The sequence below is a fragment of the Pogonomyrmex barbatus genome, unplaced genomic scaffold (assembly GCF_055798465.1).
Source record: "Pogonomyrmex barbatus isolate J1 unplaced genomic scaffold, ASM5579846v1 scaffold16, whole genome shotgun sequence".
In the NCBI taxonomy this organism is placed as follows: domain Eukaryota; kingdom Metazoa; phylum Arthropoda; class Insecta; order Hymenoptera; family Formicidae; genus Pogonomyrmex; species Pogonomyrmex barbatus.
In genome coordinates this window covers 7,505,295-7,526,463 of record NW_028297112.1, presented here as the reverse complement: position 1 = coordinate 7,526,463, position 21,169 = coordinate 7,505,295, and the positions used below count along the sequence as shown (strand labels likewise).

General features: G+C 35.8%; 1 protein-coding gene and 1 pseudogene across 1 annotated transcript; one reads left to right on the top strand and one right to left on the bottom strand.

Moving 5' to 3' along the window:
• The window catches only part of LOC148937206 (uncharacterized), a 35,136-nt pseudogene that overhangs the window by 13,081 nt on the left and 886 nt on the right, over positions 1-21,169 (top strand).
• LOC112552354 (uncharacterized) lies at positions 5,586-9,129 on the bottom strand. Its single transcript, XM_089074138.1, has 3 exons — positions 8,759-9,129; positions 8,422-8,652; positions 5,586-5,775 (listed from the first exon to the last, which is right to left on the bottom strand). The coding sequence occupies exons 1-3, from the start codon at positions 9,127-9,129 to the stop codon at positions 5,586-5,588; spliced, it is 792 nt and encodes a 263-aa protein (XP_088930264.1).

Sequence of the window (21,169 nt, the reverse complement as noted above, 5' to 3'; positions counted from 1 at the left end):
CGCTACGTTTAATATTATAAATTGTTCAGTCTGCCTTCGACCGTGGTCTATCGCACGTCGTGGGGTGGTTTTTTTGTTTATCAAGTGTTTTTCATCGTATTTTCCGTCATGCAGTGCACTAGGTGCGGGCGGGAACATGTTCCGATAATGTGTAGTGAGTGTGTGCGGCGGTCCTACCGCCTGGCGGCCCTACGGGTTGCCGTAAGGATGTCGTCCAGATGGCCGACTACGGTCGTCTGGACGGGGGAGCGTCGTCCCTGTCCTCAAACGTGCGTGGAGAGGTCTCCTGTGCCCCCTCAACCCGCCTGCGAGGAGCTCTACCCCCGCGACCCGTTGCGGGTGCGGGTTTGTGTTGCCACCGGGCAACGGTTCGTCGCTGTCCTTCATGACTGGTGAGTCCTGTATATATATATTTTTTTTTTTTTTTTTTTTTTTTCTAATCTATGCTATCTTTGTGATTATTATCTTTATTTTACTGCTTTTGCTTTTTGCTTGTTGCGGGTAATTATTCGTATGCGTTGTTTGCTAATTTTCGATGAATAATTTGAGTCGGTTCGCGTGCACCGTCGTAATTTTTCGTTTCTGTTTAATCCTGTAATTGACATCAGAGGTTTTCTCGATTATCTGATATGGACCTATCCATGGTGCTTCCAATTTCTTCGAACGTCCTCTGCGCACTGCTTCGTCATGCAGGAGGATCTTATCTCCTACTTTGAAAATTTTAGTATTCATATTTTTATCTGTATAGTTTTTTGCCTTTTGTTTTGCTTCGCGAATATGTTCTTTTGCTACTTTCTGTGTGGCTCTGAGTCGTTCTCTTAATTCTTGCGCGTAGTTATCGTATGTGTAATATGGTTTCGGCGGCGCTGCCAGGGCTGTAGGTAATGTTGCTTGGTGCCCGTACATCAATTCGAAAGGTGTATAGCCCGTTGCTGTATGCGGTGTTGTGTTGTACGTGAACATCGCGTATGGGATCCATTCATCCCAGTTGGTTTGATCCTCATTTATATAATGCCTTAAGTATTCAATCAGAGTCCTGTGCGATCTCTCCAGGGCTCCGTTGCTTTCAGGATGGTACGCGGTTGTTTGAATTTTCGTTATTTTTAAGAGGGTGCATACATCCTTGAACATTTCACTGACGAAATTCGTTCCTTGATCTGTCAGTACTGTCTCCGGTATTCCGAATTCGCATATTATTTTTGTGGTGAACTCTTTGGCAATCGTGTTTGCTTCCTGATCTGATATCGGTATTGCCTTACTAAATTTTGTTAAGTCGTCTTGAAATGTTAGTAGGTATTTATTTCCTTTCCTGGTGACCGTGAGTGGTCCTACGATGTCCAGGGCGCATTTTTGAAACGGTCTTTCTGCCGTGTCGGTCAGTACTAGAGGCATTTTGGTTTTCTTGCTTAGTTTGTTTTTCTGGCAGTATTCACATTTGGCGATGTATTCTTCCACATCTCGTATTAGTCCGTGCCAATTGTGCATTAGTCGTATTCGATTTACGGTACGTGTTACGCCTTGATGTCCGCCGAGGGGGGCATTATGATATTCGTACATTATTTGCTCCTTGTCTTCTTTGTTATATTCGCGTTCTTCCTTGTCGCGCTCGATGCTGTTTATCTGTGTGTCAGGCGCGATCGGGTTTCTGCTGAGCGCGTCAGCATTTGTATTGCCTTTATCTGCCTTGTGTATCACCTCATAGTCGTACTCTTCTAATTTGAGCCTCCATCTGATTAATCGTGAACCAGGATCTGTTATACTAAATAGCCAGATCAATGGCTTGTGATCTGTAATTATTTGAAATTTTGTTCCATAGAGGTATGGTCGAAAATGTTTGACGGCCCATACTATGGCTAGCAATTCTTTCTCCGTTGTATTGTAGTTTTGTTCCGCTTTATTTAGAATTCTGCTTGCGTATGCAATTGGTCGATCTTGGCCTACTGGCCCTTGCGACAATACTGCTCCGATGGCATATCCGGATGCGTCTGTCGTTACTATAAATTGTTTAGTGAAGTCCGGATAAGCTAGAACTGGTGTGGTCGTTAATTTTTCTTTTAATGTTTCGAATGCGTTCTGTTGTTCCGCTGTCCAAACGAACTTCTCATTCTTTTTTGTTAGTTTTGTCAGGGGTTTTGCTATCTTCGAAAAATTCTCAATGAATCTTCTATAATATCCGGCTAATCCTATGAAGGATTGCACATCTTTTACCCGTTTTGGTATTGGAAAGTTTGCTACGGCCGTTATTTTCGCAGGATCTGGTATTATACCGTTTTCGGAGATAATGTGTCCTAAGTATGTCACTTCCTTTCTTAAGAATTCACATTTATTCGGTTGTAGTTTCAGATTGTAGTTTCTCAGTTTTTTGAACACTTCAATTAGTCTTTTGTTATGCTCTTTCAAATTTGGTCCATATATTACGATATCATCTAGATAGACTAGGCATTTGAGGCCTTGTAATCCGGTTAATACGGAATTCATAAGTCTCTGGAATGTTGCAGGCGCATTTTTTAGTCCAAAAGGCATTCTATTAAATTCGTAGTGCCCGTAAGGTGTGGAGAATGCTGTTTTTTGTTTGTGTTCCTCATGCATGGGGATTTGATGGTATCCCGATGCTAAATCCAACGTTGTAAAATATTTCGCGTTTCCTAGTTGATCTAGTATGTCAGTGATATTCGGGAGCGGGAAAGAATCGCCGATTGTTAAATCATTTAATTTCCGAAAGTCCACAACTATTCGTAATTTTCGCTCTCCAGATGCATCTATTTTCTTTGGTACTACTAGTAAGGGTGCGTTCCACTGACTCGTGCTGGGACGGATTATCTCGTCGTCCAGCATTTTCGCTATCTGTTTATTTACTTCTGCCTTGTGCTTCTCTGGTAATCTGTATGGTCGGACATTCACCGGCCCGCTATCTGCTCGCGTATTTATTTCATGTGCTACTGCATTAGTGTACGATAGGCGATCGTTTTCTAGGTGGAAGATATCACAGAAATCTTCGCAAATCTGGTGCAAGGTTTTCTTTTCCTCATTATTTAAATGCTCGGTTCGCATTTGTCTGTGCAATTTTTCTTTACGAGCTTGAATGGGCTCGTCGCTTGTTTCGTTACTTGACACCTCCATGGTATACATGTGTGCGGCGTCTTTTGTCCTTATCTCGTCCACCGTGACTAGCGGCGTTGTTATCTCCACTGATTCTCCTGTGGTGTTCACACTTATTGGACATACGTTTTCTTCCGGTATGACCAAACAATTTCCTATGAAGATTCCGGGTTTGGTTTCGACTGCATTTACTATTCCAATGCTATTCCTATCGGTTATTGCCTGAATTATGGTTTCACTGCGAGGCGTTAGCATGGTTTTCTTGTACGGATAGAGTTTGAAAGTTGTGTTGCCAATACGGACTTGTTTTTTCCCATGATCGCATTTCGCTTGTTGTTTATTCAAAAAGTCTAGTCCCAGTATCCCTTCATAATTTATTGGGAAGTCATCTCTTACCACGTACATAGTGTGCCGTATCTCTCGGTCTCCTAGCATTATCGTTGCTCTTATCTTTCCGAGTGTGTGTATCTTGTGGCCCGTAACTCCGGTTAGGGCTAAACGTTCTTCGCGCATTAGTGTGTTTCCCTTTAGATTTCCCACTTTTATTAATGTCAAAGTGGCGCCTGTATCGAGGAGGAAACTTGTTTTTCCCTTTCTTGTCTCTCGCATCGGCAGGGTAATCAAGTTTAACGTGGCGTTTGTGTGAGGCGTATTCACCTGTGTCACTTAATGCTCGCGTACGGTTCGCGTTATCTTTGTTCTCGGTTTCTCTTCTTCTTCGTCGTCACCACTGCTTGTGAACGATAAGTCATCGCTCTCCCTTTGCTGCTTATTCTTTTTCATTATTACAGCGGTATTTATTTGTCGCTCTTTTTCATTATCTTGTCTCGTGCGTCTCGGTTGCCCCTTTCTCGGGCGGCCGTTCAGTGACCAGCATTCGTCGCGCTTATGACCTGCCTTTTTGCAGTACGAGCAGTATTTCTCAATATTATTTACGTTCGTCGGTCGTTCGGCTCGCGGTAGCGGATATTTATTTATGTATCGGCTTGAACGACAGTCGCGCGCCAAATGTCCTAGCCTACCGCATTTGTGGCACTCCAGTTTTTGATTGCGGTTTCTATACGGTTCTTGGTTGCTTCTAGCTTTCTCGTTATTATACATTTTTATAGGTTGGCTACCTTTTAATTTTTCTTCGGCTGTCGCGCCTAGCATCGCGGCTGTTAAATTCGTATAGTTCCTGGATCGTACTATTGTTTGTATCTCGTCGCGTAATCCTAGTTGGAAATTTTCTAGGGCTAATTCTTGTATCGTATCTAGGATTGCCTTTCGTTGTTCCGCGGTGTGCTCGCGTCCTTCTACCATAGATTGATAGAGTTCCATGGCTAGTTTGTCAACGCGGAGTCCGTATTCTCGCGCGCTTTCCCCGGGTTTTTGACGGGTTATATTAAACTCTCGCTGAATGTGCGTAGTGCTACGCTTTGCCAAATAGCACATTTCGATCTCGCGCTTCAGTTGCATGAACGTGCGTATATCCCTCGTTTAGAAATCGTGCATGGCTTTCCCTGTTAGTTTCGTGCACAGGATCGCTTTTAATAATGATTTTTCGTCGGCAGGATTTATTTCGCTCATCGCGTACGTGCTTGCATTTAAAAATTTTTGAACTTGGTTCCGCGATGATCCGTCCATTTCCGGAATCATATCGCGGGCTTCTTTCAATTTCATAAACGTATGTGCGGGATCTCGCGAATTTCGGACATCGTCTCGTGTACGCCCGTATGTCATTTCTATCGGTTCGTCATTTTCTGCACTCCGATCGTAATTAACGACTTCTAGTTGGCTTATGCGGCCCTGTAGTGCTCGCATGCCTTCTATCAATTCGACCAACATTGCATCTCGCGCGTCGTGCGAAGATTCCGCCGGGTCAGGTTTCCAGTGCGCCTGGCTTAAAGTGGCTCTCATCCTTTTTACTTCGTCGTCCAATTCTTTGTTTACTACTTGTTCTTCCGCGATCGATTTTAACGGTGTGCCCGAGGGTTGATTTGCCATTTCCGCTGGATTTATGTTTCGTGAAGCGGTGTAAAATTCGGTTGGATCGAACACGCTACTATCGTAAGATGTCAATGAGAATTCTCCGCGGCTAGGATTACTTGCGTTTGTGCCGTCGCTATGGTCAGATCTTGCGTCTGTTGATTGCAATTGCAAGAGCGTCGTCGCGTCTCTCACTACTCGGTAGTAGGCTATTATCTATGTCACTAAGCGAAAACACGCGTTCGATTACAATGTTCGGATGTAATTCCGGTTGACTCGTCAGACTATCGTCAGAATAATAATTACTTAAATCGCGGCGTACGTTATCGCGCGGATCGCGTGAATTTTCCGTCTGCTCAAGGCTCGGAGGGCTCGGGCTGAGCGCTCGGCTGGCTGACGCACTATGTAGCCACGACGTGTTTCTTTGGGTAGGAGTTTGGTTAACTCCCTCGTTCGACATCTACCTACACGCTTTTCTCGCTATCTAATGCGCTTGGCTTATTTTTCTATGACTTACATTACGCTCGCAATTCGCATGTTTGTGACGCGGCGCTGGCTGTTGCGGTAGGTCGTGGCTTCTCCGGTGTCACTGATATGCTCTGCGTTGTGGCTCTACCGTGACTCTCTCTTACTGCGGGGATGTCGACTTCTTTTCCGGCCTTTTCCTTGAATTCCGATCGTTTGTTCCTTCCAGATGACTGGGTATAGCTGCGAAACGATCCCACCGCTGTCACCAGATATGTTGTGCGGGTCGTTTCGAAGGATCGGTCCAGGAGTCGGCGGGGAGGAAGCACTTCACCACTTCTTGTTTATATCAATAAATTTTATTAAAACTCAATACAGGTTGTCTTTTCTAATTCGAACCGCGACAGACGTGACGGCACGCGGATCTCGACGAGTCCTCTCCTCATATCGGTCTCCCGTTTTTATCCTGTTCCGGGCGGCCGGTCCTTGCCGTATCATCAACATGCTCGTCAGCGTTCGCGGTATATTTCTGGGTCGCGCGGCGGTTTTCCGCGTAAGGGCCGCGCAACCCGGTTAACAGTTGCTTCATGTCGAACGATTACACCATATTTGCGCGATTAGCACAATTCGCTGTCGCTTGGTAAAATAATAATTCATCGGATAAAATATCGCTTGCCGCAATCCGCTTTGTCAGCGGTGGGCGCGATTGCATTCTCGGCGCTCGCGACACACCGTATATAATCATCGAATGTTTGTTCGCGCTACGACGTTATTCTTTACATCTTTCGCCTTTTTGGTGTCCTTTTTACCATCCACTCTCATCACGTACATTTCCGCTCTGAGTCCGACAAATTCCGTCATAATCGCACCGTTATTTTCGTTCTTCATTAGGCCGGGTACTTTTTTATTCACGAGAGACATACCATATGCGTTGTCCGTCGGATAATTGCTCGTATCGAATCTAGCGATATCGCGTTTCATCGTCTCGTACACATCATCGCACTCAATGTGATATACAAGACTGTCTGTGTCGGTGTACATGATTTTACATTTGTCGCGATACAACGGTAATATATATTCGTGGTGAAATTCGTACAAGTAGATTTTTGATATATCGAGTATACACATACCCACATAAATCGGCTTGTTGAATTTTACCTGTTGAGTTTACGCAGTTCGACGGCGATTAAATTTTCCGCAAAGACGCTGCGGCTGTGGAAATTTGGTTTCGCGATCATTGCCTCCGCACCGTATCGTCCGTCCCATTTCGTTATCAATTTTACATCCACGTGATTCTGGACATTTTCCATCATTTTACCGAATACAACCTGCGTTGTTCATTAATTTGTATAAATTTTTTTCGAAATCGTTTTTTCGCACACATTCTGAGCTGTGTATTAAGTTCGATGTAATCGCGGAGCCAGGTGAATTGAGCGAATTGTAGTACGCAATGTATCTTTGCGATACGAAGATTTGTGGCACATTGCTGCAGGTTACGATAGTGGATGACATATCGCTTTTTGTCATATAGCGTCGCGAGAAGTTTATTCTGCCGCGTGCCGGGTAGTTTATCGTGCGTCGGACAGAAAGGTAAGTCAGTGTATCGGTCGTGCAGATGATGCGGATACTCGAGATCGACCTCGAGAATATAACCCGTAGGCGAATCCGGAGCGATCGCGCTCGCGTCAAACTTCGCGATGTCTTCAACCCATCGAAATTTGGCATAGGGCAGCGGTTGACACATCGCCCATCCGTATAAATTGTTTACGTCGTAGTACATCAAATACGACGACGGTTTCGACGGGTCGTACGAACGCATGTACTTGTTATTGGCCTGCGTGTATCTGTTGGAACATTGACTGAGGCTGCCGCGTATACCGCGCTCGATAAACATAACCATATCGATGTCGGTGAGCAACTCAAATTTTATACGCGTATGTTTCAGCATGGCGTCCCACGTGAAACCTGGCAATGAGCGGGATCGAGACTGTAACTTTTAATACTTTTAATACTTTTTAATACAACTTTCACGGAAATTTTCAAAAACGTCAGCCAATAACTAGACATCAGTCTTCAAATATAGATCGCTATATTCGCTAAGGTTTCAATAGAGAACCGCTGCCAGATGTTCACGGCGTGCGCGTAATCATTCTCCGACACTGTGTTACCGGTCAACGAGCTATAAAATGATTCGCGCGATGGTAGGCGCGTGTCCTGCAGCTTGTCCGCGCGATCCACGTATTCATAAGGAAAGACACTTTTATGCGTCAACAAATTAAAATCCTCGTTCGATAACGTGGAAAATTTGGAATGTAAAATTTTCAATTTCTCTCTACTTAAAAAAGATATCAATTTATCGAGACTGGTACTCAAAATTTGTACGAATCGTAATTGTACACAATTTTGCGAATCTGATCTATCTTTGACATGTTTAGCGAATGAAATGTATTTTTCCTTTGTTATCGGCAGCACGTCAATTTTGCCTTCGTACGCCGTAGCTATTTCTGCGATAACAAAGTGCGCGTCATAACCGGATAAATTGTGAAAGACTACAGGAATGCAATATGATTTTTTATAGTTTAGATTGCAATTCGAATGTGCGGGTCCGCGGTAACGACCGATAAGGTGGCAATGATCACGTACCCGCGTGTCATCCGACGCAAATGATTTCTCACAAATGTGACAACGCGTCGCGCTACGGTATGTCTTCCACTGATCTCTCGATAATGTTTCCATAGAGACATTCGCGGATAACAAAATTTTTATTTGATGCGTCAAATTTTCGAGTTGCCGAACGAACCATGCAACGCAATCTTCGCCGCGACGAAATTGATACGCCGATAATGCATCGTCGTACAAGCATCACACATAATATCCTACGCTAAATACCTTGTGTTGCTGTTGATATGTGTACGACGTGTTTTCTCTTTCCGGCTCCATCCTTCGCAGTATGCACTCAAGATCCGCATAGACGATGAATGGAAGTCATTCTTTGTTGAAGTAGTTCTTGAAGTCGAGCCACTTGTCGTCCTCATTCGGCAGTCGGCGCAATCGTTCATCCGTTCACAATCCACCGTATGCGATTCCAATTTCTCGGATGAATTAGAATAATGTAAACATCTGCAAACGGAAAACATGATTTTTTAGTATTTTTAGCATTTAAATTAACAATTATAAAATATTTTACATATTTTATTTTACATATTTTGTTAAAAAATGTGCATACCGATCACAAAAGTATTTCTTGTGTTCTTTTTTACTCAGTTGCGAGCTCACAAGACGGGATAAGTTTTTGATGTACGCGAAGTGCCCATTATCGTCGCGCGGATCCTGCACGTACAACAAATTTGCATGTTTCTCCATCTTCTTTGTTGTCAGATGTATTGGGAGAATCTTCTTTTCCTTGATATCGTAGACGTTGATAGAGATTTCGTTGAGATGTTCGAACTTTTTAATTTGATTCAACGTCATCGGAAACGTAATGTCTTGGAGATTTAACACTGTCGTATAATGTGGATACGATGATTCCCGATTTGTATGCCTTTCGACCAGATGCAAGGTCGCGACCACTGACCATGCAAAACACGCATTGTCCATTGACTGCATGTTAATTACCGCTCTCTTTAACATAATTTCCCACGGTAACTCGATGTAACACCCTGCGTGCATGGGATTACATTTATTAACATTAATTGTTAAGTTTAATATACGTGATAGCGCCCATCCACTGTCGCGTTCTTGAAATTCTTCGAGCGATGCCAACGTAGGTTCGATGACGTGCTGCTCGTACCACTCATCCACATTTGACACTCGAAAGAGTTCACTATTTTTAATGTTTATACTTTTATTGGCGCGTTTATCGCCTCACAAACTCGCCGTTGAACGCGGTGTTCACTTTTACATTATCGTGTCTTTCTATAATGTCTCGCACTCGTTCGAGCACTACACCACCGGCATCTTCCAAAAATCGTCGCGGCTCGATATAGTTCACGTTGATCATCGCACCAGTTAATATACGGCATTCAAACGCCGTATATTGATTATCAATCTCGCGCCAAACGAGAGATCCATTGTCTCTACTGGTGCTCGCGTACCATTGTCTCTATTGGTACTCGCCACCAACGTGCACGAAACGTCTTTCTAATTGTACCTTTGCAGCGAGTCGTGCGATCCTCGCCACCACAGATTGTCTATTTGCAACGGTGAGTCGAGGACGCTTAACACGACTAAGTTCTTCGAGTTGTTCGATGCACTCGTCGCATTGTTGCAGCCATGCGAAATATTCCACCAAAGTAGCGACCTGGATTGTTCTAGCAGCTCGCGTTCCACTCGCTCGAGATGTTCCATTTTTTATACTACGTCCCACGAAGCACTTGCACTTGCACGTGATTTGTCCACAATATCGTCTTTTTTACGCGGTGCAAATTGGGCACATGTTACATGACATTGTTATATATACGGACTGACTGCAATTGGAGCAAAATCGACCGTTTAACGCATCGAGAGTATTTATCTCATGCTTCCTAACGGCATACATTATTCCAATGTCAGTGTCCGTCAGACGAACTATGCATTCGGCACATACAATTAGAGTACCATCCGTCGAATAATAAAATTGTATTGTGCAATGTTTTCTATTACTATTCAGTACAAGGAGTTCCGAACGCGTAACAATTTTCTCTGCATAATCCGTTAGCTCCTCACTCTGATCACTTATGCAATCACTGTCATCAGATAACGCGTGCTCATCATCTTCATCTTCAATATCAATGTCAATATTTCCAACATTCTCAATTTCTTCTTCTTCATCTCTCCACACGTCCATTATATTCGCGATGTCTTCCATGTCCATTATCACATTCAATCACGTTCAATCACATTCGCACCATCAATTATTTTTTCACACAGTATCGCGATCGATATTCATTTATATTTCACACAGTATCGCGATCTATATTCGTTTCGAGACTTCCGAGATCTACTATGATTCCGTGTGCCCAAGGATCTACTATATATATCGTCTATAATTTCATTGTCGCTTTGTCGAACTCGAAGCATGGTCATAGGTTTTCCGAGTCACAATTTTGACTTCTTGTAACAGCCCAAGTTTTCCCGTTTTTTTTTACCCCCAATTTTTTCTCCGATAAGAAGATTCGATAGAAAAGATTTGATGACTTTTTTTTAAAGACAGCATAACTTGAAAGTAACAGTTGGAATAATATCAATCGATATCCGGAAATAGTTTTTTTCAACATAAAAAGAAACTTGGTATTTATGATGGAATATTATTTATCGGTGTAACATCGATAAAAAATCGTATTCAGTTTTATAGTTTCCGTTCCGTGTCACTGTCAAAATTTATTTGACTCTTACGTGAAAACTTGGACTTGATCAAACAGGAACGAGCATGTTTCAAAATTTATTATTAGGAAAAAATTAAGAGAGAAGAAGTCCATTTACCGACTTATTTTTATTGAATAATGAATTTTTCGAGATTGTTCGAAATTAACTCGTTACAACATGTACATTTGTTTAGCAGCCGAATTATTGGCGCTTCTCTTACCATGCTGTGACACGTACAATTGTCAATGCTATTTTTTCTAAATCGGGACATCATTATAAATCTTTCGAATTTGTTTAGGTACATTATTTTCATTAAATAACGGATTTTTTGAGATTGTTCGAAATTAACACGTTGTAACACGTACATTTGTTTATTGCAGCCGGAGTATCGGCACTTTTCTTATCATGCTACGACACATACAGTCGTTAATGCTATTTTTTCTAAGTCGAGACATCATTATAAATCTTCCGAATCGCAATTTGTTTAGGTACATTATTTTCATTAAATAACGGATTTTTCGAGATTGTTCGAAATTAACTCGTTGCAACATGTAAATTTGTTTATAGCAGCCGGATTATTGATGCTTCTCTTACTATGCTGCGACACGTACAATCGTCAATGATATTTTTTCTATATCGGGACATCATTATAAATCTTTCGAATTTGTTTAGGTACATTATTTTTATTAAATAACGGATTTTTCGAGATTGTTCGAAATTAACTCGTTGCAACATGTATATTTGTTTATAGCAGCCGGATTATTGGCGCTTCTCTTAACATGCTGTGACACGTACAGTCGTCAATATTTTTTCTAAATCGAGACATCATTATAAATCTTCCAAATAGCAATTTGTTTAGGTACATAACAGTCGGAATATCGGCGCTTTTTTTTCCTTTTTTTTTTCCTACGTCAATTTCTACAAAAAATCTTTTCTTGCAGCTCTTCCTAGACAAAAAAAGACCCCCCTCCCCCCTTCCCCCTCAAAAGTACATTCCAAAGGATCATCGACAAAGCATTCCCCTTTCCCCGTGCCTACTAGTTACCCCCTCTCCTTTACCCCCGCGTCCTCGAGTTACCCCGCACACCCGCACCCCGCTCGGAGCTCTTGGGTTAGAACCTAGTATCACTACTGAACAAAACGAGAAATATGGAAAACAATTAGTAACAAGTCTTAGCATTTTTAAATGTAATAAAAGTGAGTATTATATTTTTAAGCTAGCATATCTTTTTTATTAATTTTATTATTTTTTTTTATTAATTTGTTCCTGAATTTCCAGTAAGTAAAATAGCAGCAATCTGTTATTATTTGTATCTGTTTGTGTTCTGCTAACATAGCCTATCGATATGAACTAACAGCAAATTGTTGATGTAAACTAACATTACTATTACTAAAAAATCTTGAAAAACAAAGTTTCTATTACTTCTTTTATTCCTTATTTAAAAAAATAATTTTTAATTGTTTTATTAATAAAAAAATTAATTATATTATGTACAGTATAAATAAATTATTAAATTTTTTTCAAAGATATGTACCATGGCTCTTGATTTATACATGCATCAATAATTATTTTACAGATTTACTGTATTTATTAATTAATTTTCTTGCCACGAAAATAGACGTTTTACACCAAGTGTATATATAAAAAATATATAAATAATAATGGCATATTTGAATTTTAATTATAGCAATTTCGATTATGTAGAGAACATTTAACAAATATTACATGCGAGTAACGAACACAATCTAATTTGGACGCAGTTTTGCAATTATATTCTATTTATTAACTATGCAGAATGTGCCCTGTCTAAATATATTATGCAGGTCTTGCTCGATTTCTGTACGGCTAATCCGACATCAAACTGCATTGCGCAGGTCCTGCTTAGTTTTCTATTTGCCGGCAGGTGTCACAACAGACTCTGTCTCTTTTCTATTAATAATTTAACCGATTATATTAGTAAAATCTGCTCGGTCAGCAATCTATCATCAGAATATAATCATCAGAAATAATACAGATCTGCTCTGTTTCTTGTACCAGTCTGTCATTTAGTTTTGCTTGTAGATTCTGTTATATTTTTTTCAGCAATTTGTTAAGAGCAAAGTATATGTCTAATTCTATATCAATTCTGTTATTATAATAACATATGATTCTATTATAATATTTATATAAATTTTCCTCATAGGACCGCTAATAAAACATCCAAAGAGTGGTAGCTTCTAGAAAAAAATCGCACGTTCAAATTGAAAATTTTTTCCTTCATCTTTCTCTTTGTCAAGGGATCACCTCATTCACGTAAATAATCCTCAAATCTATTTCTCATGACGGGACAGATAGTCTCTTGCTCTTTTAAAAAACCTGCTCGCAAACGTCGTTCGAAACGGTTTGTCATTAAGTTTTCGCTTATTATGATTCCACGCTTATTATGATTGTCACGTAAGAAAATTCCTTCACCGTCCGTGTTTTAGATACTCGACATTGTTGTGACAATATTCCTCTAACCTGCTCTTATCACCGTGCAAGAATTGTGCTCTGTAATTTATGACGGCTTCAACTGTTATTCATGGAACAAAATGAATTCTTTTTCCGATTACGTCTTGAATTGTAAACTAATGACAGATAATCTAAAAAAAGCTTGTTTTATTTTTACTTCGTTCAAATTTATCTTTCTATTTTTTCGTATAAATATTTATGCTGTTTATTTATATGATTAGATTGTTTTAAAGGTTAATCAGATTTTCTTTTAATATTAATAAGTATGAAAATTTAAAAAATATGAATGTACTTTCGTACGAGAAGATAATTCATGAGTTCCACATATTCTAATGTTTTCGCCGTCATTAATCCTGAAATTCCTGCATCAATTATTACAATTTTTGTCCTTCCTGTTTTTCTGGTGTATGCAGTTTTTATTTGCAGTTTTTTATTTGTTTTATCAAAGTTGTTATTAGTCAATCTAAACGTCCGGGAGACTACATTCTATATAGCATCTGAAGTAATTGATCTATTAAATTGTAAATGAAGATACATATCTTTTGTTATATTTTATTATTCTAGTTCATGGAATATTATAAAAATTCTATTAATGCAAAGAAATTACTATTTTTTTGAAAATATTTTCAGAGCAATAGTATAAAATAAATAGTAAATAAATAATAAATATAAATAATACACTTAGTAATAAATAAATACACTTAGTCAATAAATAATAATAAATATTTTTTTCTTGCAAATATAACGCTAAAGAACATATTTCATATCAGTTATATTTTTTCTATTTTATATCAATTTACAAAATTAAAATTTATATTATCACAATGTATAATGTTTATACAAATGTTTACACGTAATAAGTGTGGTGATTGCCCCTGTCTTAAATATATTCGTCGATTGCAAATATTGTAAAATGGAGACTTATTTCAAGTTTTCCATGATTTGTTCATTATAAAAATAATTGTAGAAGATTTAATTAGAGATACAAGTTTTTTGCGTAAGAGCAAACATAAAATTAATATAAATATGATTGCACAAGCATGAGTGCAAAATTTGGAACTAACATATTTAAAAATAATAGTAAAATAGCCATAAATAGAAAAATTTATTTCTATTAGATTAAGAAAGAAAAAAGAAAAAAATTTTATGCAAGACAAAATATATGTGATTCAGGAATAAATAAACTGGAATATAACATAATACAACAATATGAGTTCGTACGAGAACAACAACTATAAGCGAAAATAATTATCAATCCATGATAAATTATGTATTGTGATATACAGAGATGAAGATGTATTGTTTAAATTATAAATTATTTTAAACTAAATTTTGCTTAACAATGTATTCCCTTTTTTTATTCAATTTTACAAAACTAGAAAAATGTAGAATTAATAAAAAATATATATTGATATTTGTAATACATAATTTTAATAAAAATTTGTAATATAATTTTAATTAAAAAATTAAAAACGTCATAAAAGGTTTATTAAAAAATCATTTTTTAATTATTTTTTTAAAGAATGTATGATTGCGTTAAAATTAATATTGATCAACATTATCAAATATTTTTATTATGTTTATCATTTTATCACATTTATCATATTTATTACATTATTGATTTTAAGTTTTAAATAACACTTTAATTAATATTATTTATCTTTCAAAGTCGTCTAGTCTATTCGTTTTGGTACGATTGACATCATATACAGTAGAATAATTGAGCAATCAAACGAGCTCGCTGATGATAAGCGAAGTTTAATCGTAATTTTACGAAACGTCTCGTTCGAAGATGATAACAAGTAGTATTATCTTACAAGTAGTAGTGCTTAGTTTCATAACGAGTAAAAATTTAGAAAGAAGAAAGTTCCTGTATTTTTATCTCCCCTTGATGCAACCTTTCCGGTTTCATATCGTTTCAGAATCTGTCATTCGAGACTCTTATATCTATGGATATTATCTTACAGCTATGAAGCAGAAAAAGAAAAAAAAAGAAAGAAATAATTACTTAGGTATATCATCTTGGATATATCACTTCGCTCACCCTCAGCAAACTCGTTTTATCGCTCAAATATATTACTTGTCTCGATGATTACAGATAAATGTTCAAAGCTTCTCAAACTCTTGAGCTTTTAATGTGTGCAGAAATTAAATAGATATTTTTATTATTATATTTGTATAATTATATATATTTTCTTTAATATACAAAAGAAAAAAAAAGTAAACTTACTTATCTAATTAATTTAGCCAATACTATATTGTAAAAGTATCCTTACACGGCTGTATTGTTCTATTATAGATTTTTAAACATCGGTGTATTGTTCGACTAGCCCGCTGTTTTCCTTATTAATATCGATACCTTTTTTCTGCTGCTGACACTGTAATATCTTTCACTGTAATATCATCTATAAAGCTGGCACTCTCTCTCACCATTAAAAAAAAATTCGAATCCATAACCATAATTTAGTGCTAATTTATTGCTGTAGTCCCGAATTTACTGCTCCTACCAATTTGCAGGAAATTAAATTTAAAAATGGGAGTGCTGATTTCCCGGGACTACTTCAGAAAATAAAAAATTGAACATTAAAAACAAAAAATAAATACATTAAATTTTTTTGCTAATTAATAGCTCGAAAGATATATCACTTTCGAATTTATTGCTCGTTGTTTAACAAAAATATATGATGCTGTTACTTTAAGTACAAAAGTAAAGTATATTGAACGAATTAGTTGCTGCTCTTATTTGTGCCCAAAAATATTTCTAGAATTAATTGCTCGCAAATATACCACTTTCGAATTTATTGCTTAATTTATTGTTTAACAAAAAGATGTGGGAGTGCTGGCTTGACATATAAGTACATTGAACGAATATGTTATTTCGCCTTTTGTATGAAGTTCATGGAACATTTATTGAATCAGCAAAATTTATTTGAGAAACTCCTTTAATATATATTTTTAAATATAAAATTTACATCAACTCTATCAATTTATGTCGCAATTATGTGCATACATACATTCATCTAATTACATTATATCATAAACTGTCGTATGATATAAAAAATATAATCATACATCTTCAACATTTAATCCCATCACAAAATATTTTGAAGAAAATATAGAACAAAATATTTTGTAATTTTTTTACTTATGATGACAGCTACGTATTATATACATATAAAAGATACATAAGCAATTAAAATATACGCTTTTCGAGCTTACTTTGAACTATCTCCACAAAATGAACAAAACGAGAAATATAATAGGAGAAAGCGGTAACAATTAATAACAAGTTTTTTATTTAGCCTTTTTAAATGCAATAATGAGTACCATATTTTTAAGCTGTATCTTTTTTTTATTAATTTTCTATTTATTCTTGAATTTCTAGTAAATAAAATATTAGTAATCTGCTATTATCTGTATGTGTAGGTTTATTCTGCTGACAGCTTGTCGACATGAACTGATTGACATAAGCAGATTGTTGATAGAAACTAAGCAGATTCTATTGACATAACTGACGCTAGATTGTCAGCAGAAATAAAGTAGAATCTGCTTTGGCGGTCGATATAAACTGAACAAAACCTATTGATATGATCTGCCGACAGATGGAAAGCAAAAATCAAATGAATTTTGCTGCTTCATAAATATTTAGATTAAAACATTCCTATTATCAAAAAAACTTAAAAAATAAGGTTTCTATTACTTTTTTAATTTTTTTATTTAAAAAAATAATTTTTAATTTTATTAATAGAAAAATTAATATCAGGAGACACGGTAGTGTCTCCGATGTCAAGTCAAGATCAACCGAGAACACTGCCGTGTGACTTTACGCGAGTCGTCGAGGTTCGAGCATCTGAAATTATCGAATCTTAATAATCGGCTAAACCGATCAAGTTCTAAGTAGGTTTGATCGATAGCTTGAGTCCGATTTGCATAATAAAAGTATTTTTATTTTTCTGCTACGTGCCCTACAAGCAGAAATATTGCTATGCAAAGTCCGATTTGGAAATTTTTACTTTAAGAAACGTCATCATCATCGCTTTTGTATGGCTGCAACGTCTATCATGAGATGTCACTATTAATCTTATTGACCCAGCGGAAGAGAGTTGGGATATGTATCTCTCGATATCTTCGAAAATCGTAAAAGTTATTAGGATAACATAATAAGATAGGAGATTATAAGAAAAAAAAAAATAAATAATTGAATAAAAAAAATTGCTATTTATTTTATCGATTGCCGCCGGTAATATAATCTAATACTTCAAAATGTCTGATATCACTATAAAATTAGCTTTTTTTTAAAAAAGGTAAAAAAAAGAGTGTTAAGTATAGTGGAATATTTAAAAATGTCTGATATCACTATAAAATTATCTTTTTTTTAAAAAAAGATAAAAAAAAGGGTGTCAAGTATAGTGGATATTGCCAACTCAAATGATTGTGTAAAATTTATATAAAAGATTTGATATCAATAATTGGCGCCAAGTTATAGTCTTACAAACATGGAGCTACAAGTCCATTTTAGTCAAATTATATATTTCAATCGTAAAAGATTTGATAAACCACTGTTTTAAAAAAATAAAATTCAAGTAATAGTTTCTTTAATTTAAAAATAATAAAAACTAAATTATATGTATATCTTTCTATCCATTAAAAACTTCTTTTTCTAACCCAAGTGGTAGCAATTATTTAGCTTTAAAATATTATTATCTCACAAAATTGCTTTACTCAACCTATATTTTTATCACAAAGAATTATAAAGTAACAGTATAAAATAAATGATAAAATTTTATTTAAATAAAAAAAATTTTTATGTAAAAACACTTGGCGCTGCTCATACCTCTAAAAAGAACATGAATAAGATGTGTGTGTGTGTGTGTGTGTGTGTGTGTGTATGTGTGTGATGTGTGTGTATGTGTGTGTGTGTGTGTGTGTGTGTGTGTGTGTGTGTGTGTGTGTGTGTGTGTGTGTGTGTGTGTGTGTGTAATTATAATTTAATTATATTAAATAATAAATTTTGCCTTTATTTTTAACATTCAAATAATCTCATCATTAAATTTGCATTTTCATTTGATCTAAGCAGCGCCAAGTGTTTTTACATAAAAAATTTTTTTTTATTTAAATAAAATTTTATCATTTATTTTATACTGTTACTTTATAATTCTTTGTGATAAAAACGTAAGTTGAGTAAAGCAATTTTGTGATATAATATTTTAAAGCTAAATAATTACTACCACTTGGATTAGAAAAAGAAGTTTTTAATGGATAGAAAGATATACATATAATTTGGTTTTTATTATTTTTAAATTAAAGAAACTATTACTTGAGTTTTATTTTTTTAAAACAGTGATTTACCAAATCTTTTATACGATTGAAATATATAATTTGACTAAAATGGACTTGTAGCTCCATGTTTGTAAGACTATAACTTGGCGCCAATTATTGATATCAAATCTTTTATATAAATTTTACACAATCATTTGAGTTGTGGCAATATCCACTATACTTGACACCCTTTTTTTTACCTTTTTTTAAAAAAAAGGTAATTTTATAATGATATTTTATACGGCATAAATAAATTATAAAATTTTTTTAAAGATATATTTTTTAAAGATATATATATACCGTGACTCTTGATTTATATGTGCACCAATAATTATTTTACAGATATTACATTTATCAATTTCCTTTCTACGAAGATATACGTTTTACATCAAAGTTATAAAGGATATATAAACAATAATGGCATATTTGAATTTTAATTATAGCAATATATTTGCACACACACACACACACACACACACACACACACACACACACACACACACACACACACATGCGCGCGCGCGCGTATTATATATACAGTGTGTCCAAAAATTCCCACATTTGGAATACACTACATGATTCTTTATGCTAAACAAACCAACTTTTTCCTTTAGCAAAATTGCGTTTGACGAGCAGTTTTTACAGTGGATCAGATTAACGAATGAGCGTACGTATGTAGTACGTAGCGGTCAGAGCCGGCGCGCGTTCCTCAGGCCGGCGCGGTCTGATGCCTAATCTTTGACGACTTCACTTTACTGTATTGTTTAAAATACAATACATAAAAGTTATCAAATTAAATATTATTTTCATCCTTTACGTAACGATTCAATAAAAAAATTGTCTGATTTCGTAGCATTATCTGAAAATAAAAAACATCGCTGGCATTAAAATATATACATACATACTTACTGTTATATTAACTTACTGTTATATTAAATTATATTATATTATATTTTAATTTAATATAATTTTAATTTAATAAATTGTTATTCGAGTCTATCACATTGTTATTTATTGTTAGTTTTAATGCAACCCGGGCGCGCCAAGTTTTTATACGTCAAGTTTGATCTTAAGAGATTATGCAAATTATTTTTTTATTTAATAATATTAAATCAGATACAAAAAATAGGCAGGGGCGGCGCAACTCATTACCAATGGGCGCTTACGCGAGGTGCTTATTGTGATCAAACGATTAACCGATTAACCGGCTGCAAGTAATAATATACGCATACACATTAATATGATCTCTTTCTCTCTCTCTCTCTCTCTCTCTCTCTCTCTCTCTCTCTCTCTCTCTCTCTCTTTCTCTCTCTCTCTCTCTCTCTCTTTCTCTCTCATCTACATATTTATTATTATCTTGATGACTTAAGGATGATTCGATGATTAAGTGAGAGAGTGTGTATATGAGAGAGAGAGAGAGAGAGAGAGAGAGAGAGAGAGAGAGAGAACATACGTTAATAAAATAATTTTGTCCTGAAAATTTTGTATTCCTACCTTAATTTTGTGGCGACTTTTTTCCTCAAAAATATGTTAATGCGTATGGGTATACTTGTAGTTAATCGGTTAATCGTTTGATCACAATAAGCATCCCGCGTAAGCGCCCACTGATAATGAGTTGCGCCGCCCCTGCCTACTTTTTGTATCTGATCCGTGATACGATAACTATTTATTTTAATAGTTCGAAAACTAAGCTTCGGACAAAATTTTGAAAAAGGAAAAATCATCTGAGAATGAAGTCAGGAATATTATATTTTGAGGATAAAAAGTTGTTTCGAATTATCCTGTATATGCCTAAATTTTACATATACAGTTGGACGCATCTTATTACACATTAAAATATTACAAAAGTGTTATTCTAACTCTGCGCGATAAAAACTTTTATGATTATATATACAAGATGCATAAAAAATTTGAATATAATATCAAATATCAAATATCTATAAATAATGCAATTTTAAAAAAAGTTTCGAACACAAGTCATAAGGGAGCCATATGATTATGATATTAATTCTTTCTCAAATAGCGAGAATTTTTATGAATTTTTATGATTTTTTTAAATGGGTATATTTTTTCAGACTTTTTAATATAATTCTTCTTATTTTAAATATAAAAGTATTAAAGTACCAATGTGATAACTCAATAGTTTACAAGATATTTTATGACAAGAGAAAAAATATAAAATATCTTATGAACTATTCATTTTTTGATAGTCATATCTTAATATTTTTGTTAATAGAATAATGAGATAAATTAATTAGTATAAAGAAAGTATTATTTTAAAAAATATTGTTTTAAAAAAAATTATGCAATTTGCAATACCTTTTTAAAAAACCTTTTTATATTCTTCTTTCTTTCTCTGTATTACTCAATTATACAAAATATCCTCAAATATTTCTGTCTCTGTTGTCACCTTCTATTACGAAAAAATATAAACATGCTGCATGAAGAATTGAGCATATAAATGAGTATGAATATTATGCATAT